This window comes from Phoca vitulina, unplaced genomic scaffold, assembly GCF_004348235.1.
Source record: "Phoca vitulina isolate PV1807 unplaced genomic scaffold, GSC_HSeal_1.0 scaffold49, whole genome shotgun sequence".
Taxonomy (NCBI): Eukaryota; Metazoa; Chordata; class Mammalia; order Carnivora; family Phocidae; genus Phoca; species Phoca vitulina.
In genome coordinates, this window is record NW_022589752.1 from 9,093,794 (window position 1) to 9,121,354 (window position 27,561).

A 27,561-nucleotide genomic window follows, 5' to 3' on the forward strand; every position below is an offset into this window, starting at 1 on the left:
GTTCATTCCTTTTCTTTGCTGAGTAATGTTCCATTGTATGGCTATACCACATTTGTTTATCCATTCACCTATTGGTGGACATTTGAGTTGTTTCTAGTTTTTGGCTATTACAGATAAAGTTGCTATAAACATTTATATACAAATCTCTATGTGGACACATGCTTTCATTTATTTGGGTAAATAAATACCTACAAGTGGAATAGTTAGGTCATATGGTAGGAGTATGCTTAAAGTAATTTATTTTTATTATATTTTATAAAAGCGTTAGTCCACTACAGATTGGAAATAAAACTGTTACTCACCATATGTATTTTGAGAAGGACTGGCCTAGGAGAGAGGCACAAGAATATTCAGAGCTACATTGTTTATAACATCAAAGAACTAGAAGCAATCCAATTATCCATTGTCAAGAGAATGGATTATTAAAATGAGGTATATATTTATTCAGTAGACTATAGCAATGAAAAAAGATGAGTTACAGCTATACCAAGCAAAATGGATACATTGTAGGAATGTGAAGTTGATTTAAAAAAGCAAATTGCAAAAGAGTGTGTATGGAATGATTCCATTTTAAGACTTTAAAAACAAACAATATCGAACAGTATATTGTTTACAAATACATATGTATATGGTAAACTACAAAAAAAAGCAAGAAAATGGTAAATACAAAATTTAGGATAGCGTTTACTTGGGGAGGTATTGGGGTGCAATGAGGGAGATAGGACAAAGGAAGGGCAAACGGAAGGTTTTGATGCTAGTGGGTCATGGTCTTTTTCTTAAACTACAGAAATTAATTTTGATTTTTTTTGCTTATATTTTGTTATAAATTTTCTTTGTGTATATTCAATATACAACAAAATTTAGAAAAATCTCAGAATAGTTTGAAAGGGGGTTTTTTCAGCAAGACAGAAGGTGCTAATTACAAACCAGCAAGGATACAAAAAAAAAAAAAAATCTAGGCTTTAAGTAAATGTATATTTGAATAAGCTGTTAGGTATTACACTTGGAAAAATCAGGGGCAATAACCCAAGTTATCATAACTATCCTGTGTTTCCCAGATGGATGGGATTTATAATCGGGTAGGACTTAGGTTAAAAGTCAGAAAAGATGGGGAAAGTTAAGGAAGAGTTGAAAATTCTCACTGAAAGAAGATAAAACTGAATTCTTTGCTAAAATAAACCTTAGAGCCTAGGGCTTGACAAATTTGTTTGCCTTTTTACATTTTTAATGGCTTAATAAAAACAAAAGGGTTATATCAGAACTTCTGGTAAGAGGTTTAGTGTTTCAGAAATGCACAGGGAGCTGCAGTCCATAGAGAGGCGAACTGCCTCCTGAGTCATGTGCGAGCTCACAGAGGACCTTCACACCAGAGGAAACAACAGCCCGCCAGTGTCAGATCTGAGAATTCCAAAGGGCAGGTGAGAGACGCTGAGGACTGGTACTGAGTAAGCATCTACTGTGTGCAGTGCATTTTGTGGTGGATTTTTTTATTAAAGATTTTATTTATTTGTTTGAGAGAGAGAGACAGAGATAGCGAGAGAGCGCATGAGCATGGAGCAGAGGGAGCCATACATGGGGCTCCATCCCAGGATCCTGCGATCATGACCTGAGCCAAAGGCAGATGCTTAACCAACTGAGCCACCCAGGCACCCCTTGTGGATTTTATCTCTCTTCTCTGATATCCTTACTTTTTAGGGCTATTCTGGTTTTACTTTTAAGGTAGATGCTGTTCTTCTCATTTTGTACGAGATGACTGAGATATAGAATTACAAAACATTGCCAGAGATTTCAGAAGAGGCAAATTTAAACCCAAATGCGTTTGATTCCAAAGCACATTTTCTTTCTCCTAATAATAGCCAATAATTTTTGAGCACTTACTGTATTTGTACCAAGAACTGATCCAAGTGATAACATAGATTTTCTCTTTTAAGCCTCACAACAACACTATGAGATGAGTAAACTGAGGTACAAAATGTTAGGTAACTTGCTCAATGTTCTGCAGTTAGTAAGTGGCAGAGTTGGTCCAGCTTAGGAGCTCACACCCTTGACCTCTTTTGCCTCTTATGAGTACGTGTCCTTTCAAGGATCAGGCTTGATTCTAACTGTCAAGGATACCCGATGACTCCTAATAACTTGAGCCATGAGTCATGGAAACCAATTTCTCCCAGCTGGGTATTTTTGGGTTGTCTCACCTTCAGTGATCCTTTCTTTTTTAATTGGATCATACCCTCTAAGACATTTTGCTGCTGGAATAAGTGGTTTGGGAAATGTTTCTCAGTTCTAACAAGCTTAGCTCACTTATTCCTGTGTGTGTGCGTATGTGTGCACACTTTATGAAATCCTTTGGACCCATTATTTTCCACAGAATGAGAATGAATCCTTAATAGAACTCAGTTCTCTTAAACTCTCAAACTCCATTCTTCAACATGGACTTTCTTTAAGGCTTAAATTTCGAAGAAATGGTTATTCAACATTATTTAAACCATTTGGTGGGATTATAACTCATATCCTTTCTACTCCAAAAGTATTTGAAGTAGATTAAAATAAAAGAAACCAATACCATAGGGATAAAAGCAACAAAAACTCAAAACAGTATAGAGAAAACAGGAGAGTTATATCAGAAACTTAAGATACTTTAGCTAATTGCTGTAGAGCATTTAATGCTGAATTTCCTGGCCAGCTGAGGCAACAGAGACATATAATTGGTCAAATAGTTTTTATTGTATGTTCAAAGAAGGTAAAGTAGTTGGGGAAGATGGGTTACAGTGACAGGCTAGTTGCCAACCCTTTTCTTCTTACAAGTTAAATCATGTCTCAGTAATCCCTGGCTCACTCAGGTCTTAAAGTGCTGTGGCAGAGACTTAAAGAAGATGCCACCATGCCGCCAATGGTCTTCAAAGAGGTCCCATGGCAGTGCAGTAATTCTTGCTTAGTAACACTTAAATTTAGGCTTGCTGCTTTGGGGAAAGGCCAGCTTCTGGCTCACTCCTTCCTTTGTTCAGGTCTGCTCAAAGGTTACCCCCTTCCCTGAAGTTCCTGTCTAAATAGGGCTTCCTCACTCAGCACCTGCCTTACTCTCTATCCATGCACTGTCCAACATGGTAGCCATTAGCCAAATGTGACAATTAAAATTCATGAAATTACATAAAATTTAAAAATTCAGTTCTTTGGTCACACTAGCCACAATTTAAGAGCTCAATAGTCACCTGTGGTTAGTGGTTAGTGGACAACATAGATACATCTTTGCAGAAAGTTCTAGTAGGCAGTGCTATTCTATGCTTTTACCCTGGCTTTCATTTTCTTTCTAGAACTTTTGCAACATTATGCCACATACTTATTGATTTATTTATGTTCCACTGGAATGTATGCTCCCACTAGCAGAGATCTTTTTTTCTAGAACATAGCAGATCTTCAGTGCCTTAACCAGCACCTATTACAGTTCTCTGTAAATACTTGTTGAGTGAATGAACAAACAAATTTTAGTATTTCAAATAAAAACTATTTTGTCTAATGTCCTTGGGTGACTTAGCACACCGTTCTGCTACAGTTTTTAAGATGAAAGAATGAAAATTCTGTAACCAAGGACACATATTTTTAACATAATGTAATGTTATTAAATATACTAGCCAAACTTTTATTTCTTTAATCATTCATATTAGGAAGGATAATAAGTATAAAAATTCCACTTAACAGCTAATATATTGTCCTGAACATGAATGTAAAAAATATCAGTCTTCTTTGGATTAAGAAGTCATGTGAGTAGAATGAGAAAGGAAAGAACTTATTATATAACTACATTAATTATGTACATTAGTATGTAATTGAAAGCAACTGCGATACATTGCAATGGACTCTATGAAGGTAATATTGTGCAATTAAATCATAATATATTCCAAAATTGTATAGAAATGTCAGTTTACTTGAATTAATTTCAAATGAAAATTATGCATGAAATGATTGCAGTACCTAAAAGGAATTTGCTGTCTGAACGAAATATAACTAGAAGCATGACTACCCTAGGTTTGCCTATAAATAGACATTGAAGCTAGTTTTGTGATTTCTGCCAAGGATACAGCTTCAGTGGCCTTGAAAAAGATTGTTTGTCTTCTCTTGGGCCCAGCTTTTTCAGGACATACTTGGAATAGTGATGGAGGAAGAAGCTCCCTGGCAGAGCCTGACAGGTCTGGTCAATCCACTTTAACAATTAGCCAAATGATAGATGTCAGTTGGCGTCCTGTCCCATTCCACTTACTGACAATTAGGAATTAGGCAAAGTAGGAGTGTTTTCTCCTTTACTCTCCCTTTCTAAAATGCAGATATTTTCTGAGTAGTGTTAGTACTCAGTGGCTTTGCAAATGCACATCTTGGGGCATCTGTAGCCTGTGCAGCGTTGATATTATTTTTCTATTACAAGTGAAAAACACCATGGTTAATGTCCTTGGATAACCTTGCATACTTTCACTGGTTTTCAATCAGGTCCAATGAAGGGCCAGGTTCTTCATAAAAATAATGACTAACTTTGGAAACCCATATGTTCAGTTAAGGTTTCTGAGCTGCAGTAAATATAAAGAGTCATCAAAATGTTTATATTTGCAATTTCCATTCTTGATTCTTTTTTGAAAATCTATTCCATGTATTTATCTGAAAATTTTTATTTCCTTTGGTGCTGGATCCAGAGTACAGTTTTTAAAACTTTATGTCAAGAGGTGGAAAGGCAAATTCACTTGCTGTTAAGACTTCAGAGGTTGTTTTAGCTACCAAGAGACCATCGCCTATGTGCTGAGGATAATATGAGAGCCATATTCTGAGTGCCTAAGTCTATTGATTTTACTCAGGCAGAGTAAAGAAAATGACCCTGTGGCAGTTTTCTGTTACAAAGAAGTGGAAAAGTAGGTTGTAAAAAGGAAGGTAGCTGAGTTGCTTGATGCACAGTTCATGCTAATTGTAAATTTTATTAATGCCTAACTGTATAGTCAGGATTCTTTTGCTAGGGTGAGGGCCTGGTGAAGACTTCAGCAGTCACTGCGGGGAAATGTGCTGCCAGACCTCTCCCCTCCAAAGGCTATCTAATGGGTAATGAATTCAGAATTGACCTCACAGAATCTGACCATTACTGATGGAAAAGCAAAGTAAACATCACCCCTGAAGATACTTTTTCATCTGTTCATGAGTCTATATGCTTATTACTACATATAGAAATTTGGCTACTCAAATAAGAACTTCTTTCTGTTCAAAGACTTAACAAGCCAAATGCCAAGAGTGTTCTACTCTGTACAGATGAACATCCATCCATCCATCCATACTGGAATGTTTCTTTCTCAGTTGATGCTTAGGAACCATCTTTAGATTTTGATCCATATAGAGATTCTAAAGATAGTTTATTGAGACACAGGTTTGCAGGTTATTATTTTTCTAAATTTCTGTTCTATGAGTGAAATTTTTTTTTTTAAAGATTTTATTTATTTACTTGATAGAGAGAGAGACACACACAGTGAGAGAGGGAACACAAGCAGGGGGAGTGGGAGAGGGAGAAGCAGCCTTCCCGCGGAGCAGGGGCCTGATGCGGGGCTCGATCCCAGGACCCTGGGATCATGACCTGAGCTGAAGGCAGACGCCCAATGACTGAGCCACCCAGGTGCCCCCTATGAGTGAAATTTGAAGAGGAGTCTTTGAAATCATTAAATCATGCTGTCTCCTCCTAATAAGTATTAAGACTATGCAAATATCCCATTTCTCATCATACTTTTGGCCTATTAATTTTATATTCCATTGATAATTTTTACCTGCAACAATTATTATTTGGTGTTTGCCAAATTCTGATATATTTTATTTCCATCATTCCTATTCCTACTACATTTATTAATTAGAATTCTACTATAAGGAAGAGCTATTCCTTCCCTCATTTATTCAGTTATTGTATCAATGTGGACTCATGACTATATTATTCTATTGATTATAATTCATTACTACAGTTATTTATTTTATTGCCCAAACTATCCCAGATTTGGCCATTGGCAGCCCCTTCTGACAGGCTCTTCTGTCCTTTGACAAATCCCTATTATTTTTTGAAAGCATTTTGTTATTTACTCTTTGGCACCACAAGATGTATGAAATTCATTTTGCTTTAGCTCAAGAATGGATCATTTCTCCAAAGAACCCTAGTCCTTTTAATTGGAGATTGATAACAAAATCCGGGTGCAGGTATGCTCATTGCTACTGAGATGTTCTTGCTTCTGGGCCTCTCAGTGGGCAGAGCTGGGAAATACATGCATGGATATGCACATATGGAAATGTCTCTCTCCATCTGTCTATGAATATTTACCTATTAAAGACTGAAAGTTAATCCTGATGCTTCTTTTTTTTTTTTTAAGGTTTTATTTATTTATTTGACAGAGAGAGACACAGCAAGAGAGGGAACACAAGCAGGGGGAGTGGGAGAGGGAGAAACAGGCTTCCTGCGGAGCAGGGAGCCCAATGCAGGGCTCGATCCCAGGACCTGGGGTCATGACCTGAGCTGAAGGCAGACGCTTAATGACTGAGCCACCCAGGCACCCCCATCCTGATGCTTCTAATTATAACTCAGTACCACTAGTTTCCTTCTAGAATTCTTCCTTTCCTTACTTGTAACTTTCTCCAATAGTGAGAGACCTGGCATTCATGATTGGTAATATAGTTACTTATTCGTTCAACCCTAGTATACATATAAAGAAGTTTCTAGAATTGTGATCCTATAATCCCTGTGAGAATTTACTAACTCGACTATAGGATTTGGGTACAGTTCTTTTTGTCTTTGGCATATAGCAAAAATACTGATTTCCCAAATTACTCAGGCCAGATCTTTTCTTCTCCATCCCTTTCAGTGTGGTTAAGTTGTCCATTTGTGTACAACTAGGAACATTTGTTACTGTTTGTGTTCCACATGGGGTCCCCTGACACCCAGAGGTTGGTTTTTGTTATTATTTATTTGGGAGGTATGTGAAACATTACTATAGTTCTGAGAGTCAGGACTGTATGAAAAGGCATGCTCCTGAAAGTATCCCTTATCCCTTGTATTGCATTCCACCCCACCCCTCTGCCTCATTCCCACTCATCCCCTGTGGCTTACCAACTTCATTAGTTTCTGGTTTATTCTGTATTTCTTTTTTGCACAAATATGTAGATACATACAAATTTTCTTATACAGTGACTACATTTCAATGTTGGTTTTTTTTTTTTTTTTTTTGTAGTACTGGGCAATTTGAACGCCGTTTGGGGATTTTCTCTCTTCAGGGTGCTGTTCATAATTGGTGTGTTCTTAGCACTAGTGTATCAGAAAGCTAATGAAACCATTATTTTCTTCCTTGAAAAATGTTTTTGGGATTTTTTTTCAAGAATGAAAGTGAGAATGTGAATTTTGATTACCTCATTAGCACTGAACTGTCTGTTTCTTAATAGGATTGGTTTAAGAAAATAGTAACATAAAACAAGCAGTATTTTTCAAGTTTTCCTTAACTCATTATATGTATCTTTAGCAAGATATTTAAAAATTCTCTTTCCCCTTTTTAATTGAATTTGAATTATTTCAAGTATCAGTGAGAGCAGTTAGATTGTTGCATAAAATGTGTTGTTTTGCTTCTCTAAAATACAAAACAAAACATTTCCCCAAGTCTGTTTAAATAGTGCTATGGTACATTTCATCGGACACTCTTTTTTTTTTTTTTTTCCCAAATACTTTGCAGGCCTTTGGGCAGTCCTTCTCCATCCACCGGAAGGTTGCTGAGGATGGAGAGACTCGGGAGGAAACGCTTCTGCAGGAGTCTGCGTCAAAGGAAGCTTACTATCTGGGGAAGATCTTGGAGATGCAGAACGAACTGAAACAGAGCCGGGCTGTGGTCACCAACGTGCAGGCAGAAAATGAGAGGCTCACAGCCGTTGTGCAGGATCTGAAGGAGGTAAACAGCAAACTCCCTGTGAGAGATTTGTGTGAGCAAGCAATAAGTTAAAATTCTTTCTAGGAGAGAGGAATAAAACTTTTTCTTTGATCAGAGGAGCTGTCTTAAACAAGAAGCACACAATACTGATGCTAACGATTTTTCTTGTTTAGTGAAATGACAGCTTGTTCTGAGATGAGCTTTTCTCTTATTGTGTGTTAAGAATTAAAATCTACTTATGGAGTAGTTGGGAATTGGCCTTGCTATTTCTGCAAAGGTTTAAAGAAATATAGTGACCGTAGCACTTCCTCTTCCTTTTACCTATTTTAATAGAAGGTGGGGAAGAACAGTTGGCCATGTTGGCCATGGCTCTATGTTGGCACCAATTCAAAATGACAGTGGTGTTAGCTCAGGACCCTTCCCACTAGGGAATGAGACCCCAGGGGAGTGTCTGTGGGGTCGTAGAGTCTGGCCATGCAGAGCCATAACTATTTTTCTGGTTTTAGAGAAGGCAGCAGAATACAGCTGGTGTGAATTAGGTCTGAGAGCCTCCTCAGTCCCTGGACTCACTCTTTCTTCAGCATTTCCATGGCAGCATCACGTGCCAGATCATTTTCAGAGTGGCAGAGTCATTCTTTTTTTTTTTTTTTAAGATCCCATTTTTTTTTTATTATTATGTTATGTTAATCACCATACATTACATCATTAGTTTTTGATGTAGTGTTCCATGATTCATTCTTTGCGTATAACACCCAGTGCTCCATGCAGAACGTGCCCTCTTTAATACCCATCACCAAGCTAACCCATCCCCCCACCCCCCTCCCCTCTAGAACTCTCAGTTTGTTTCTCAGAGTCCATAGTCTCTCATGGTTCATCTCCCCCTCCGATTTCCCCCCTTCATTCTTCCCCTCCTGGCAGAGTCATTCTTTACTGGAGGGGCGATAACTGGGAACAGCTTCATCTACCAAACCCTTTTAAGAGCATTTTTGGAAACTTCACTCAATTTTTTGATAAGAAAACTATAGAAGAGGTGCAGATGTCCTCTAATCCTTACAGCAGTGCAGTGGAGATTGACGAACCAAGTGGGCTTATTAATTGAGCGTTTTAGTAATACAAAAAGGAAAGATGAAAAAAATCATTAAGATTGTGAAATACAAGAGAAATAATCCACTGATATTTTTCTCTTGAAATTAGTGAAATATTACAAATACATATTACAAATACAGTAAACTGTCCTAAATTTATTGGAATTTAATCAATAATTTACATTTACACATATCCATATTATAATGAACTAAATGCATATTGACAGTAGGGTTTCTCCTTTACCTAGCTCATTCTCTTTGGACATGCTCAAATACAGCAGTATGACTTTTAGAGACCAAGAAGGAGCCAACCAAGTGGAAGTTAGTGCTGGGTACTGAGAAGAACATGCAACAGTTTTTGGGATACCCTGCCTCATTTCCCTCCAATGCAAGTGATTGTTAAAAACAAAGCTCCTCTCTAGTTCTTTATTTGATGCATCTATAAGTGTTGGGTGTGGGCCTCACTTGCTTACCCAGACCCTGCTCCTCCTAAGGAATTGCCATTCACCCTTTCAGCCCCAGGCTTCCCTATGAGACAGACATCCACTATGGAAGTGGACCCAAGATCATGTAGTGTCCTAGGCTACCAACCTGGATCAAGCCCGAAGACCCACAGAGGGCAGCCTCCACAGCCATGAGCAGCAGATTCACATGGCAAGTTGGCAGAGGGGCTGAAAAGGCCAGGCAACATGAGGGCTGTGGACACACACACAGGTGGTTTGTGGAGAATAACTGCAGTCAATGAGTCAAACAGTCTTTTTTTTTTTTTTTTTTAAAAATTTTTTTTTTTTTTTTTTTTGCAAAGATTTTTTTTTTTTAATTTTTTATTGTTATGTTAATCCGAGTCAAACAGTCTTGATTGCCAGTTGGATGGATCCTCTGGAAGCTACACATGCCCACTGTGCCCAGCAGCTACAACTGAGCATTGAGCAGTAAGGGTTGGGGAAGGGCAGAGAATCCACAGATGTTTCTCTGTTGAGGCATTACAGAGGTGACTGACGAAGCATCCTCACAACGTAGACCGTGCTTGAGTGCATATTCTACATTTTCTACTCTACAGTGAGTAGATTTAGGATCACCAGCAGGAGTTGGTAATTAAGAGTGAGGATTTAAGTTAGGAATGAACTGAGGCAGCAAAGAAAAAAAAGATTTTGAGGAGCCATTCATTTCAGATCAGTTCTCCAATTTTAGTGAGCATCAGAGTCACCTAGAGAATGCATCAAAACACGACCCCTGGACCCCACCCCCAGGAATTCTGATTCTGGAGGTCTAGTTGGAGCTCAAGAATTTGCATTTCTCACAAGTTCACAGCAGGTGATACTGTGGGTGCTCCTCTGGATTCCGTTCTTTAAGAATCACTAATTTAAACTTTTTGGCCGGCCCAAAGTTAGGGAAGGGAGTATCATAAGGCTCACAGTTGGGGGAATTGCTGAATGAATCACTGGGTTATAATCCTCTATTTCTATACATTTTCAATAGTTGATTTGCAGTAAGAGAATAACTTGCTTCATCCAAATTCATGTATTTTTTAAATCTAATATATACATAAAGCAGTCTAGCCTCTGAGTGTATTCATTCAGGTTTATCGGGTAACTAAAAGAAAAAAAAAGCCAGGTTGTCAGGTTCCTGGGCTTCTAAGTGTGGTAATATATTTGTTGGTGTTCTTTTTGCTGGGCTGGAAGCTATTGGTATTACTACACCTGGAGGCCTGCTGGTTTTCATCCAGGCTTCATGTTTTAATGTACCTAGTAAAATTATTAGCATTTAGAGCTGAGTACATTTGTAAAAGGAGGAAAGAAATGAATTGTATTTCTTGGAATGTTGATACAGACTTTTTGATTGAGGTATAATTGACATATAACATTATATTAGTTTCAGGTATACGGTATAATGATTTGATATTTATATTGTGAAATGATCACCACAATAAGTCTAGTTATTGTCCATCACCTTACATAGTTACAAAAAATCTTTTTTCTTGGGGCACTTGGGTGGCCCAGTTGGTTAAATGTCCGACTCTTTGTTTCAGCTCAGGTCATGATCTCCTGGTTGTGGGATCAAGCCTCGCATCCAGCTCCACACTCAGCATGGAGTCTGCTTGGGATTCTCTCTCTCCCTCTACCCCACCCCCACTCATGCACATACACGTGGTCTCTCTCTCTCTTTCTCTAAACTAAATAAATAAAATCTTGAAAAGAAATTTGTTTATTTGACAGAGGGAGAGAGAGCGCAAGCAAGCACACAAGCAGGGGGAGCAGTAGAGGGAGAGAGAGAGAAGCAGGCTTCCCACTGAGCGGGGACCCCGATGCGGGGCTCGATCCTAGGACCCTGGGATCATAACCTGAGCCAAAGGCAGACGCTCAACCGACTGAGCCACCCAGAAGCCCCTTGAAAAAAAAATTTTTTTCCTGTGATGAAACCTTTTAAGATCTATTCTCTTAGCAAATATGTATTCCAGTTTTATTAACTATAGTCACCATACTGTACATTATATCCCATGACATTTATTTTATAACTGGAAGTTGGTATTGATATAGATTTTTTATGTCTGGTGTTAAATTGAAATCCCAGATTTGTTTTTATTGTAGGCTCAATTTTATTTATTTATTTTTGTACTCTGAGCATTGATTGGAGGAGAGATCATGAAACAAAAACTATGACCTGATGGACCATGAGAAATACACAAGGATAACCAATGCAAAATGTAGTAAATCATCAGTTTGACAGATGCTGTGTGAATTTAACTTATGGAATCACTTTTATTTATTGAAAGTAAATTATTTACTCATTTATTTACTCATCTCTTATTACAGTAGGATTATTGGAACTAGCCAAGGTTTGTGTGTGTGTGTAAATGTGGTGTGTATATTATGGAAGCTTCACATATATGTTTGTATGCATATGTAATTCCTAGGTCAAGTTCTCTCTCTCCAGAGAATCTGGTGTAGGATAACATAGTGGAAAAAATCAGAAAATTTTCTGAATTAGATATTAGAAAATTAATATTCTAGTCTCAGCTCTGCTAAAGGTTTTATAATTATATCCATGGTATTTATAGAAGATTATTTTAGCATATAGTAAATACCGTACATATTAAACATAGAGTAAATACAGTACATAGTAAACATAAACTGTTATCATTAATAATTTTCTGCATCCTCCTTAAAAACACTGTTGAAGATATCCCTTATTATGTTCATCCATTTAGGTTAAAGAAACATCAGATTCCTCTTTGAATTTATTACCTTGAAGATTCTTTCTGTTGAGATGAATCAGACAATAGGAATTACAGTGTGCTTTTTGTTCTTGCTTTGGTTGTTAAGAAGCTTCAGGACTATGTTTAACTGTAAAGACTAAGATTTTTCATATAATTCTTCCCATTTTTTTCATCCTTATTGTATAGGTGTCTTTAATGGTAAACTGCTTTAAATAATTTTTTGAAGTATAGAGAGTATAAAGAAAAAATATCACTCCAACAAAGCACCAAATAGGAGTTAATCCTATAGGGCCAGTAATAGAGAGGAAAAAAAAAAAACCCTTGGGTTACCTTGACCAGCATCATTTTGGTGTGAGCTTAAAGAGAACAGATAGATCACTATAGGGCGTAAGCAGATATTTAGTAAACAAATTTGATTTTCATCTTTCTTCAACCCTATAGGTATAACATGTAAAAAATAGCCTAAATAGGTGTATTTGAACAATATTTATTGAACATTTACTTTGTACTAAATTAAAATCCACATTGATGAAATCATGAAAGAGGTAAATGAAACTTTTGCTACTACCGAATACTCTCAGTTGTTAGTAAGTAAGGTAAGTCAGAATTTACTGCAATATTTTACAAACTATACAATACAATTTTACCAATATTCCTAACCAGAACTGGTGTAGATGTGAAAAAGAGATGTTACGAAAGGTAGACCCTTTCAGGTAGAATGCAGAAGATTGGAGTTATAAAATGGATTATTGACCTTAGTGGAGATTAAGCCTCTACTTTCAAGTGCAAATAACTTAACATTGACTGCCAGACAATGTGCCGGGCACTGTTCTAAATTCTTTACATGGATGAACTTGCTGAATCCTTATAACATGCTATTGAGGTAGGTTCTATTACTATACCATTTCATTTTTCTGAGAGGTCACATAACCTGTCCAAAGTCCAAAGCATGTTGGTAATAAGTGACAAGCCAGGATGAGAATTCAGAAAGTGGCTCTGACCTAGACATTTTCCATCATGTCACTGCATTGCCAAGAGCACAAGTTTAGTCTTCCCTCAAGCTAATGAAATTTCTGGCAAAATATATGAAGCTTTAGTACATTATCTAAATTTGTAATTTACTGGAATAATATTATTAGCCTTTTGTTGGGATGTGGCCATTTTATATTTTAAAAACTGCTTAATCCATATGATTTTTTAAAAAAGATTTATTTATGTTAGAGAGAGAGCGAGAGAGCTGAGGAAGGGGCAGAGGGAGAGAGAAAATCTCAAGCAAACTCCATGCTGATTGCCCAGCCCCATGTGGGGGCCCATCTCACAACCCTGAGATCATGACCTGAGCCAAAAACAAGTGCAGGATGCTCAACCAGCTGAGCCACCCAGGCACCCCAATCTATATGACTTTTAAAAAAAAATTTTTTTTAAAGTTTTTTATTTAAGTAATCTCTATACCCAATGTGGGGCTTGAACTCATGACCCTGAGATCAAGAGTCATATGCTTTTCCAACTGAGCCAGCCGGGTGCCACAATCCATATGATTTTTATTACATTTGAAGCTCTACTGTTTTCCTTCATTGGAATACACAACCAAATTTCATAATATACCAGTGGCTCAATTTCCAGAAACCTAACGATGCCAACATTTTAGGAATACATCTAATTCACCATAAGGAATCCATATCTATAAACTTTTTAGGGCAGGAAGGCTCTCAATGATTATTTGGTGAAGGTTGGCTGGTTGGCCCAGTCGGATAAGCATCTGCCTTCGGCTCAGGTTATGATCCCGGGGTCCTGGGATTGAGCCTCACATGGGGCTCCCTGCTCAGCAGGGAGTCTGCTTCTCCCTCTCCCCCTGCTTGTGCTCGCTCTCTCTCTCTAGCTCTCACTGTCTCTCAAATAAATAAAAAATAAAATCTTAAAAAAAAAATGATTCTTTGGTAAAGACTACTCCCAGATCAACAGTTCTTTCTCCAGTATCCCTAAATGGTCATGTAGCCTTTACTCAGACATTTCTAGCACTATGGAGAAGAAAAACTGTGAGTCCTTTCAAGGAAGGAACTGTGCTTTGTCTGTCCTTTATCTTTGAATCCCCAGCACCCAGCACAGTGCCTTGCCAAAAGTGGACATTAAAAAATGTTGACTTGAAAGGAAAGAACATGCTTCGGGAGCGAGCTACTCCTAGGTTTGAGTTCCAGCTGTGCCACTTACCAACTGTGTGATACTGACAAATTACTTTTGTTCTCTAAGCTTCACTTCCTTAATTCCGATGTGGAGGTCTTAATACTAATGCGCAGGTACTGTGCAAAATATCCGGCGTTGCTAAATGACTGTTTATTCCCTTTCTTACAGCTTCTTCCCAAGGCTGCCCACCCTGTTGCTTGGCAGCTCTAATTGTTAAACTGCTCTTTTTTATTAAATGAAAAGTTGACTCCCTGTAATTTTCACCAGCTGGCCATATTTCTAGCCTCTGGATCTACAGAGGAAGCCGGGTGCCCCGACTAATATATATATATATAAATATATATATATATTAGTTTCCACCTGACTATTCCACTTGACAATTTTAGCCTATGCCCAATAGCTTCAAATATTTGCAAAGAACTATCTTGTCTTCTCTTTTTCAGACTAAACATACCTAGATCCATTAGCACTTCTTTATGTGACATGGTTTCAGGGTGCCTTACCTTCTTAGACTAGCATCCAGTGTCTCTTAAAAATGTGTGTCTGCTTTTAAAAAACATACTATGAAGTGTCTTTACCCTTGTTATAAATATTTTAAAATTTTGAATCATTGGACCTAGATTTTGAGTTTCTCATCTTAGCATTTTAATTTCTTTGGGTTTCCAACTTTGCAGTTACATAGATTCATTCATTCAACAAAGGTCTCTTAAGTGCTTGCTATGAGCCAGATGCTTGGGGAACATCAATGAATAAAAAATTCAATAATAAGTGGTTGTTTTCAATGTTAAAACAGCTAAATGTATTTAGAAAGTATTTCCTTCTACTCTTTACTATCTGTGGAAATAGAGAGTAAGCTGTGTTTTAGACAATATATATATGATAGACTGAATGTTTGCACATACACCCCACCCCCACTGCTGCTAAACATTCATACATTGAAACTAACCTCCAATGTGATAGTATTTGGAAATGAGGTTTTTACAAATGATTAGGTCTTGAGGGTGGAGGCCTTATGAATGGGATTAGCGCCCTCATAAAAAAAACCTCCCTAGCCCCTTCCACCATGTGAAGACAGTGCCGGAAGATGGCCATCTCCGAACCAGGAGGTAGGCCCTCACTTGGCATGGAATCTGCCTGTGCCTTGATCTTGGACTTCAGCCTCCAGAACTGTGAGAAATAAATGTTTGTTGTTTAAGCCGCCCATTTTATGGTATTTTGTTATAGCAGCCGAATGGACTGGGACAACATATAACATTTTGTATATTATATGCCTCTTAGTCTCTAATTAAAATTACAAATATATGGTACTTGCTGTGACTAAGTGAAAAACACCCTCTAAAGCCAGATTAAATGTCATGACCTCAGTCACTAAACACATACTGACTTTATTCCAAGGAGAGCCCTTTAGCTGCTCTTTAAAAATTGATTTGCTTGTTTTATAAATAGATGGTTTGGTAATAGGGTAGAATTAAAAACCAGGAAATCTGAGTTCACATCTTAACTATTTTACCAGTTGTGTGATTAAACTTTTCATTTCCCATATAAACATTATACTAACACCTGTCCTGCTCCCCATGATTTTGATAAGGATAAAATATTTTCATGAAAATGCTTTATAAGAAAGAAAGGAAAATGCTTTATTTATTGTTTCAAAGTTTGGTTATCAGACTTACACATAGCAAGACAAACAATAAATTAGAAAGATATATTGGAGTATCAGGAGAGGCCCCAGCACCTTCCAATAGTAGCAAGAATAATGCCTGACATCCTGACACCAAAAGAGGAAACAACACATATTTTAAAAGCCAGTAGGTTGAAAGAGGAGAGCTGTCTAGGTGTTCTTACTATCAGTGTAACAGCCTTTCATACCTGGCTCGTTCTTGAAAGGGTCACTACGTTATTAGTACAACGTCAAATGTGCTTACAGATGACCCAAGTCATGGGGGGGGCAAGATTATTTAATTAACACATCCAATAAATAACAAAGCTTTTCTTATAGCCTCTGATATTGGTCATTGGGAGCTGTGTTTACGCATAGCTGAATGAACTTGACACTTCCAAATGAATGATGATGTTTACCATTCTGTAAAGATATGGCTTGAGTATAGCTGGGAAGTGGTCTATTTTCCTGGCATGTCCCAATTTCTCCCCAGCTCTCCACACTTGTTGGAAACGGACCTTACGCCTCTTGGAATGACACAAACCCCCAGTGAAAAATTATCACTGTTTTAATTGGTTTAAATAACTAATAACAATATCATAGCTAACATTTTTGAGAGCTTACCATGTTCCAAGCATGGTATCAGCACTTTACCATCATCATCTCATTTAATTCTCTCAACAGAATTACAAGGCATGCACTGTTTCTGTTTTCTGTCTCTCTTCACTCGCCTTTACTTGCGAGGCAAAGAGAGGCTAAACAGCTTGTCCAGCAAGTATTCAAGCTGGCCTGAAAATCTGACTCTAAAGCCCTGTTCTTAATTATGTTAGTGCCTGCTATTGGGTTATTAATTCCACTGGAGAGAGCTATATTTCTTTTGGTGGAAAAATTCTTTCCAACACTTGTTAAGGTACCGTAAACAAATATCCCTATTAACATCATCAGGAACTTGAAAGCAGAGTTTAACAATATACAGACAATTCACCTTTGAATCATTGTGATTGTATGTAGGACTAGTTTAAAATTATAAGCTCATAGAATTTTTTGGGGAGAGGTGTACAGTTCTATGAATTTTAATACATAAGTAGATTCATGTAACCACAGTCACGATCAAGATGCAGAACAGTTTCATCACCCCAGAACCTCCCCTGTGCTGTGCTATTTCTTTGTAGTCATACCCTCCCCGACTCAATTTCTGATAACCAATCATCTGTTCTCAATCACTGTAGTTTTATCTTTTTTTTTTTAAGATTTTATTTATTTATTTGACAGAGAGAGACACAGCGAGAGAGGGAACACAAGCGGGGTGGGGGGAGGGAGAAGCAGGCTTCCCGCCGAGCAGGGAACCCAATGTGGGGCTCGGTCCTGAGCCACCCAGGCGCCCCATGTAGTTTTATCTTTTAAGGAACGTGATGTAAATGGAATCATACAACATGCAACCTTTTGAGATTAGGTCTTTTCTCTCAGCATAATGTCTATGAGATTCATCTAAGTTTTTACATATATCAATAAGTCTTCCTTTTTGTTGTGGAATAGGATTCCACTGTATGGGATATACTGTAGTTTGTTTTTTTAAATCAGTTCACCTGTTGAAGAAGATTTGGTTTGTTTTCAGATTGTGGCAGTTACAAACAGAGCTTTTTTTTTCCCTAATTTTAGTTATTTTTTTAATTATGTTAATCACCATACATTACATCCTTAGTTTTTGATGTAGTGTTCCATGATTCATTGTTTGCGTGTAACACCCAGTGCTCCATGCAGTTCATGCCCTCTTTAATACCCATCACCAGGCTAACCCATCCCCCCACCCCCCTCCCCTCTAGAACGGAGCTGTTATATACATTCATGTAATTTGTATTTTTGTGTGAACATAAGTTTTCATTTCTCTAGGACAGATACCTAGGAGGGTGGGAATTCTTGGTCAGATGGTGTGTGTTTAACTTTTTCAGAGTGGCTGTACCATTTTGCATTTCTGCTAGCAATGTGTAAAAGTTCTAATTTCCCTTCATGCTTTCTAGCACATGACATTATCCGTATTTTTAATTTTAGCCATTCTGATAGGTGTGTAGTAGTATCTCATCATGGTTTTTATTTGCATTTCCCTAATGGCTAATAATATTGAACATCTTTTCATGTGTTTATTTGCCTTTCATATATTCTCTTTGGTAAAGTTTCTGTTTGAGACTTTTTTCCGTTTATTAATTGTGTTATTTCTTTTCATAGGTAAGTTTTGAGAATTCTTTGTATATTCTGGATACAAGACCTTTGTAAGATAAGTGATTTGCAAATGTTTTGTCCTAGTATTCGGCTTGTCTTTTCATTCTCTTTAAAGTGTCTTTTGCAGAGCACAACATGTTTCATTTTGATAATGCCTAATGTATCAAAAAAAATTTATGGGAGTTGGGGAGTGGGTGGAATGAGTTAAGGGGGTCAAAAGGTACAAACTTCCAGTTATAAAAAAATAAGTCATGAAGATGTAATGTATAGCATGGCAACTATAGTTAATACTTATTGCATAATTGAAAGTTGCTAAGAGAGTAGATCTTAAAAATACTCAGCATATGCAAAAAATTCTGTAACTATATATGGTGACAGATGCTAACTATACTTATTGTAGTGATCATTTCACAGTGTATATAAATATTGAGTCATTATGTTATATATATATTACTTTCAGGTATATGTACCTGAAACTAATATAATATCATGTGTCAATTGTACCTCAATAATAATAACATATTTTATGTATCATTGCTTTTAATATCAGATTTAAGAATACTTTTCTATCCCCATGTTATGAAGATTTTCTACTATATTTTCATCTCAAAGCTTTATAGCTTTAAATTTAGCTCTATGATACCTTTGAGTTAATTTTTGTGTAAAGTATGAAGTTTAAGATGAGGTTCTTTTTTTTTTTTTTTTTGCATATAAATGTCTGATTGTTCCATCACTATTTGTTAAAAAAAAAGACTGTCTTCCATTGAATTGCCTTTGTATCTCTGTTGAAATCAATTTGCTATATTTGGTTGTATTTCTAGACTCTCTATTCTGTTCTGTTGATTTATGTGTCTGTCCCTTTATCAATACCACACTCTCATGATGAAGTCATAGAGGTAACAGGAAGCCAAATCATGTAGGGTCCTATAGACCTTTGAAAGGATTTTGGCTTTTGCTTTGAGTGAAATGGGGAGTTATTGGAAAATGTTAAGCAAAGGAGTAAAATGACTTTAATGAAGCAAGGTTAGGAGTAGGAAAGTTTTGCAGTCATCCAGATTTGAGAAGATGGTGGTTTGGCCAGAATGATAGGTGGAGGTGGTGAAAAAAGGAAATATTCTGAATGTATTTTGAGAGTGGAACCAACATGACTTTTTAAAGGGGTGGATGTAGAGACTAAGAAATAAGGAGGAGAAAGGATGACTCCAGTTGAAGGTTTTAGCTTGACCACTTGAAAAATGGAATTATCATCAGTTGCGATGGGGAAAGTGTCTGATGAAACAAGTTTTAGGAGGGAAGACTAGAACTTAAGTTTTAGATGTGTTGAATTTTAAATTTTTATTAGACCTCCAAGTGTAAAATATGGGTGGGTGATGAGAGATGAGGGCCTAGAGTTTGGGAAAGCGATTTAGGGATAGAAATATAACTTGTGGATTTATCAGCAGATATATGCTATTTAAGGAATATCAGAGAGATCATCAAGAACAGAAGTGTAGATATAAAAGGAAGAGGCCCAAGAACTGAGCCCTAGACCACTGCAGTGAGGTTGGGGACAAGAAAGGAAACTAGCAAAGAAGACTAAAAATCATAGTGGGGTAGAAAGAGAGAATGGTTCCTGGAAGCCAAATGAAGAAAGTGATATATCTCTGAAGGAAGTTATCAACAGTGTAAATGCTGCTAATAGGTCAGACGAGGAAACTAAACAGACTATTAGATTTAGCATCAGTCATCTCAATGAGAACGGTTTCTTTGGAGTGGTGGAAGCAAAAGTCTGATTTAGAGTAGTTTAAGAGAGAATAGAAGGAGAGGAGTTGGAGACAGAGAATAGAGACAACTTTTTTTTTTTTTTTTTTTTTTGAGTTAGTTTGTTTGCAAAGAAGACCAAAGAAATGAGGAGGTAGCTAGGGGACAAAATGGGCTCAAGAGAAAGTTGTTGGGTTTTGTTCTTTTTTTTTTAAGGTGAAAGAAATAATATAACAGCTTATGTGAACACTGATTGCTGATGGGTGACCTAGCAGTGGAGGGAAGTTTTAATGATTTAAGAGGAAAAGGGGAGAATGTCTAGAACAATTGATTTCCTTGAGTGAAGGAGAGAGGAATGATAACCTGGTGCAAAAAATGGAGAGATTGCCTTTAAAAAGGAGTAAGGAACGGGGTGCCTGGGTGGCTCAGTCGGTCAAGTGTCCAACCCTTGATCTCAACTCAGGTCTTGATCTCATCAGGGTTGTGAGTTCAAGCCCTGCGTGGGGCTCCGTGCTGGGTGTGGAACCCATTAAAAAAATGCTGATTTGGGGGCACCTGGATGGTTCAGTTGGTTAAGCATCTTACTCTTGATTTTGGCTCAGGTCATGACGAGCCCTGTAGCAGGCTTCACATGGAGCCTGCTTAAGATTCTCTCTCTCCTTCTCCCTCTGCCCCTCTCCGAACAACCCCCCCCCCCCCCCCCCCGTTCTCTCTCTCTCTCAAAAAAGAAAGAAAAAAAAAGGAGCAAGGAAGTTTCATCTTTGGCAATGCCTGGAAAAGCAGACTATGTGGATGTAGATGTAGGTACTTGGTAGGTGTGAATGAAGAGAGTCTTTGCAAGTCCTCTTCAGTCTGCTTCATTTTCCTCACTGAAGCAGGAAGCAAGGCCAGTAGCTGAGAAAGAAGATGGGGAGCTGTTAGGTTTTGAAGAGAGGAGTGGTGAGATAGTCACCTGGGAGTGAGTCACTAAGGTGAGAGCACGGGAATGAGTGGCTGAAGCAGGAAGAAGACGTCCCTCAAGAAGAGGAATTCCAGGAATCAAGATCATCTATGTACATATTGAGAATGCCAGGAATTAAGACCAGACCAGAAGTTCTAGAGATATTGACGATAAGCCTGGAGCTAAAGTCTTGGAGAAATGAGGGGGAATGTGTTGGTGTGTGAGAGGTGACAGTATCAGTGCTGGTAATGGACAGTATATAGGGTTTAGTCCTATCCTGCTGCCACTACCTTGTCCCAGTGGAAGCTACTGTTATTTTGTTTCCCCCCAAAATGTATATTTATCAGCTTAAGAAGAAAATCTTCTAATGAGATTTGAAGCGAGGAATTTAAGGGGAGGTGGGAGGGAGACTGCTCTGAAAGCAGCCACGTGGAGCAAAAGGGGCACCCATGCCACCTCCAGGCCAGCACTTGAGAGGGTTGCAGGGGAAACAGTGTCCCCAGGGAGAGTCGGGTTTCCATTACAGCAAGGTAAGGAGTGCATTATACACATCTGTAAAACCGATATGATGCCTGCTGCAATCCCATATGCTCAGTCAGTGGATATCGATTCAAATGCATGCATTATTGTAAGGAGCATATACACTTAATTTCTCTTTTTAAAGATTGGAAATATTTTTTCCATGATGTCAGAAGTTGGGTTATTATATTTGTCAATGAGAAATAATGCAACAGCTTTTGAATAGTTCTGAAAATGATGTCAATTGATCTTTATTCAAAAATATCGTTAGCCTTTTTGAGATTAGAGAGGTAATAAGGACCTGCATCTTTATAATCCCAAGTATTTTGAGGGCAGCTTAAAAAATGAAAGCACATGTAAATGTTTCTAATATCCAGATGTTGGACCTCATTTGGACACAGCTTCAAAATAGTACCTTTTTTGTTTGTGACTCCTTCGTTTCTGCATTCGACAATGAAAAGGGGCATAAACTTCTGGCCTGAGATGATAGTTGCATCAATTTCCTGTACAATAGCCAGTCATTAAACGAGTGCCGAATGGAGAATTAAATGGGAAACTGCAGTTCAAGCCAAAGTTAGGAATGGTGAGAGCATTGCTCAGAACATACTGTAGAGATGGAAACTGAAACTGACATAGGTTTTAAAGAAAATCTATTTTTAAAGTAATCCTGCATAGTCTACTCTTTTTAAAAAGTAATTAAGTTTTTATTAATTATCATTCATCATTTAAAAATAATAAGCAGTAAAAGGCAGCCTGTTTTTTAAATGTAAAACCAGTATGGTGTATATAATATATATGTATATATATATTTCTTTCCTCTCCCCTTCCCTCCCTTTTTTCTCCCCTTCTCCTGCCTTCCCTTCTTCCCTTCCTTTTCCTGTCTTGTGAATAGTCAAACACCAGCTTTCTGCCTCTTGGAATATAAGAAGAAAGATCTGTGCACAGTCCATTTCTACACATTGATTCCTGGACTAAAAATAGCCTGATTCAGTTTCAAACTTTTCTCCCACCCCAAGCTCAGGTTTTGCTCCCTGTGCAGACTGGGTAGAAGAAGTAATGCACAATCAGCATTTCAGCTGGAGTGCTTAGTGGACAATTTTAATCTTTTTTTTTTTTTTTTTTACATCTTGACCTCTATTTCCAAAGAATATCCTGGTTGGCAGGTCTAGCCTGATTAAGATTCTGTTCAGGCATTTAATTCTCCTAAGGGAATTTATAGCTTAATCTAACAATCAAGAATACCTGAATCTACTCAGAACTTAATTTCTTGAAGGTTATAGGAAACTTATACTTGAGCAAGGCAGAGAGGGCAAATAAACGAGTGAATTTGGGGATATAATGAATTTTGATGTGTATATTTTGAATTATACTTTTTAATCCTTAATCAAATATATATATGTTCTTAAAGATTTATCTATTTTAGAGAGAGAGAGAGAGAGTGCCTGTGCAACTGTGCACATAGCAGGGAGGGGCAGAGGGGGAAGTGGAGGGAGAGAGAATCTCCAGCAGACACCCCACGCTGAGCGCAGAGCAGGATGTGGGGTTGATCTCATGACCCTGAGATTAGAACCTGAGCTGAAATCAAGAGTCAGACGCTCAACTGACGGAGCCACCCAGGAGCCCCCAACAAATATATTTAAAAAAATAAATATTATAGGGATGCCTGGATGGCTCCATCAGTTAAGCATCTGCCTTTGGCTTGGGTCATGATCCCGGGGTCCTGGGATCGAGGCCCGAATCGGTCTCCCTTCTCAGCGGGGATTCTGCTTCTCCCTCTCCCTCTGCCCCTCCCCCTTGCTTGTGCTCTCTCTCTCTCAAATAAATAAATAAAAATTTAAAAAAAATAAATACTGTAGACCAAATAATACTAAATGTATTAATAGACCCAAACTTGCAATTCGAGTTAAGGTAGACTACTGTGTATCCCATAAGAAAGGCTATATGTTGATTACCTTCTTAACTAGCTTTCTCATTATCACTTACTTGTTCAACAATATTAAAAGTACTTGGATTTAGAAATAGTTCTCTGTTAGAGTTTTGGTTTCACTAAAGCAATTTTTTAAGAAGCAGAATTGTAACTAAACATCTCTTCTGAGCTTACCACAATATAAAAATCCTCACTGCCTGCATTACACTGAAGAAATATAGAATATCAAAATATATTTCCTTATGGGCTTTGGCACGCAATATATCCCCATAATTGTTTTTAAACAACAAGGTAGAGATCTGGCTACCTGTACAAAGAAGTGACCTTCAACCCTTTTCTGGATGGCGAACTTGTATAGGGAGTATATTATTCATTAGAGTGAATAATATTAAAGAACCTGTTGGGATAACAGCACCCATCCCGCTTTGCCAGCTATTAATGATGGTGAGAGTGGGCCTTGAGAGTAATGAACACCTTGCCTCATCATTTGAATCAATCTTTCACTGGCACTGCTCCCCAAAGAAATGGTGTTTTATTACCTTTTTTACATTCATTATCATCTCCTTAAAGGAGCCTTTTAAGATTTTTTTTTTTTTCTAATTGCCACAAAATTAAATACTGAGGAGTAAGATTTTGTAGGGTAGGGTTGAGCTTGAGGGGATCACAAACCATTGTAATATCTAAGACTTTTTTCACTTCCCCAAGGACCAATTTTCACCCCCTTTGGGGCTGCATTAATTTTCTAGGGCTGCTGTAACAAAGTACTTCAAATTCTTTGGCTAGCGAGTGAGTCTTTAGTTTCTGGAGGCTAGAAGTCTGCAGTTTACTGGGCTAAGATCAAAGTGTGGGGGGGCGCCTGGGTGGCTCAGTTGGTTGAGCGGCTGCCTTCGGCTCAGGTCATGATCCTGGAGTCCCAGGATCGAGTCCCGCATCGGGCTCCCTGCTCAGCTGGGGGTCTGCTTCTCCCTCTCTGACCCTCTTCCCTCTCGTGCTCTCTGTCTCTCATTCTCTCTCTCAAATAAATAAATAAAATCTTAAAAAAAAAAAGATCAAAGTGTGGGCAGGGCCACCATCCCTCTGAAGGTGCTAGAAGAGTGTCCATTCCCTCTTTTAGTTTCCACCCTTTCCCAGCTTCTAGAACTGCATTCCACGCATTCGTTGGCTCAGGGCCCGGTCCTCCACCTTTCATAGTCCGCATTTTAGCATCTTGCCTCAGTGTGATAGTGCCTTTGTCAAATCTTCCTCTGCCTCCCTCCTATGAAGACACTGTGATTACATTTAGGGTCTGCCTGGGTAATCCAAGATAATCTCTCCATCTCAAAATCCTTAATCACATCTGCAAAGTTTCTATTACCATATAAGGTAACATTCACAGGTTCCAGGCATTAAAACTTGAATATCTTTGGGGGCCATTATTCAGCCTACCACATGGGTGATACCGCCCAATTGGAAATGCACCATTAATAAAGAAAGAAAAAAAGAAAGAATAGAAGGTAATAAATATGTAACTTTGGCTAGCAATTATTTTTTTATTATATTTTAATCTATTGGGGGCACTTGTCATTAGAAAACAGAGAGAAGATACGTTAAACATCAATAGGATTGGGAAGAGTAGAGTTGGTGATGCCCATCTTACTGTGCTGTACTCATCCATCCATTTATTCTGCATCACCCTTTCTGCTGGGGCCAGTCAGCAGAGAAGGGCAATGAGTCACTCCAAGGTCAGACAGTGTTATTACCTAACTCTTATTGTGATGGGCAAATCCACCATTAAGCTTCAGATTGAGAGAAATACTATTGAGTTGGCAAATGCTTTCGATGTGTACGTGCAGATAGTCATATGTAACCACAATTTTTCACACTCTATGGCAAAGAGAGAGATGAAAATGAAATGAAAAGAGAAATGAGAATTCTGTTGTATTTTAATTTGCTGCAAAACTTCTCTTTCATGAATGACCATTCTGTTAAGCACTCTGTGCAGATGCTATGCCAAACACTGCTGAACATACCCAGCATGTGTAATGCAATGTATACCTCTAAGAGACTGTTCAGAGGGATAAAATAAATATATAATTATAGTACTGGAAGGCACTTCTCTCCCTCTGGGCTGGCTCAGGATGGTTGCCTGAATTAAAGCAGGAAACACCTGCCTGACATCCTCTCAGTAATATACAGCCTGATTAGTGCCCTCTGGGAAACACCCAGTGGCTACCACTTGGTTCTCCAGCCTAAGAGAAGTATTATTAATTAAAGACTTACTGCCAGGTTCCTCTTTGTTTATTGTAATAAATATCTTAGATGGCCTTGAAATCGATCAGTTCTCTATTAACAGTCCATGAGTTGTACCTCTATCTGAAATAACTAGAGGATATTATGGAAGTTAAATAATATATTTAATATAATTGTGGAGGTTGAATTCAACAAGAGCCCTTATGAAGTCCAACTAGATTCTTAGGGCTTTGCTCAAACCGCTTCTGGAGACAGACTTTTCCTGACATATTTTACCAAATGACAGGCTAAAAACCTTTCTATTTGCCCTTATTCTTGGGCTAATAGGCCTGGGCATCTTAATCTTTTTTTAAAAACTGAGTTGCTGGGAAAATCTTACTGAAGCCTAGCATAATAATATTTCATGTTGGATAAAGCAAATATACAAAAGGAAAATTGTATTAGGAAAAATCCCTGAACAGTTTATTATTTAAAATTTTGCAAATAATTGAAGTTAGAAGCTTTGGATTTTGTTTTTAGAGCTAGGTGCAGATTTTGCAAGTGTTTTTTTCCCCACAGTTGCCACAGTCTAATATTGGTTCTACACATATTAGCAGAGTCATGTTAGGCGAGTGAAACGGCCTCTTGGGGCCTCAATATTGTTATCTACTAGGTGGGAATAAGAGCAACACCTACCTCCTGGGTTGTTGTGAGGGTTAAATGAATCCTTACATGTGACACACTTGGAATTGCACATGCACATGGTTAACAACTGAGTCAGAGTTAGCTATTTTATTATTTCATTGCTGTTCGCATATCTTTAAAAAATATATTTAGGATTATTTCTCTAGAATAGCATTCCAGAAGTAGAATTATGACATCAAATGATACAAAGATTTTTTTTTTAAGATCATACCTATAGCTATATTGCTTTCTTAATTGATTAAAGCAACTTATGCTCTCATCGTAATAGAAAAGAATTCCCATTTCACTTAGCCCTGGCAAGCATTAAGCTCTATAACTCTTTTAGGTTGCTTATTTGGTAGGTGTGTAGTGACATTTCAGTACAAATTTATAAGGTCATTGATGGTAAAACATTATTTATCTTACTTATTGGTGTATCCTAGCACAGAGCTTGACATATAGCAGACACAGAAAAAAGAACAGATGGATGAATGAGAAATTTACCACTTTCATTAAATTGTGGAATAATAATGAATAAATTCATTTATTAATTAAGGAATAATTTATGTTCCTTAAGGTTTTGCATATTTATTTTTATTAGGTTTTAGTGTTTCTATTACGTATGTGCATGTTTCAAGAAATTGATTTTTCTTTTTTTCATATTTACTTATTTTTATTTTAATTCCAGTATAGTTAACATACAGTGTTATATTAGTTTCAGGTGTACAATATAGTGATTCCACAATTCCATATATTATTCAGTGTTCATCATGGTAAGTGCATTCTGAATCCCCCTCACCTCTTTCATCCATCCCCCCCACCGACCTCCCCTTTGCCCAGAAGTTGATTTTTTTAATTATTACTATGAGTATTTCCTCCAGTTTGTTATTTGCCTTTTGATTTTATTTTACTTTTGACCTACTGAAGTTTTGGCAAGTTCTGTTTTTAAATCTACTACTTGTAATCCTATGAGATTCCTTTTAGTGATTTTAAGCATAGAATGTTTTTCCCTCCTCCTTTTTCCATTCACCCTTCTCAAAACTATAGAACTATAATGATCATTTATATCAGTTTTGATGCTTTGATTTTTACTTTTATTTATTTTTTTAAAGATTTTATTTATTTATTTGAGAGAGTAAGCATGAAGGAGGGTGGGGCAGGGGCAAAGGGAGAGGCAGAAGGAGAAGCAGACTCTCCCAGAGCAGAGAGCCCAATGCAGGGCTCCATCCCAGGACTCTGAGATCATGACCTGAGCCGAAGGCAGACACTTAAC

The 27,561-nt window shown here is 37.7% G+C and overlaps 1 protein-coding gene across 7 annotated transcripts in view; it reads left to right on the plus strand.

Moving 5' to 3' along the window:
- Positions 1 to 27,561, plus strand: part of BICD1 (BICD cargo adaptor 1) — a 213,259-nt gene that overhangs the window by 83,201 nt on the left and 102,497 nt on the right. For all 7 annotated transcript variants that reach the window (XR_004302720.1, XM_032432769.1, XM_032432770.1 and 4 more), the window contains exon 2: positions 7,719 to 7,931. Coding sequence is in view for 6 of the 7 variants with exons in the window: in XM_032432769.1 (XP_032288660.1) it covers positions 7,719 to 7,931 (213 nt within the window). In the remaining variant the exon portion in view is untranslated. The remainder of the gene's footprint in view (positions 1 to 7,718; positions 7,932 to 27,561) is intronic.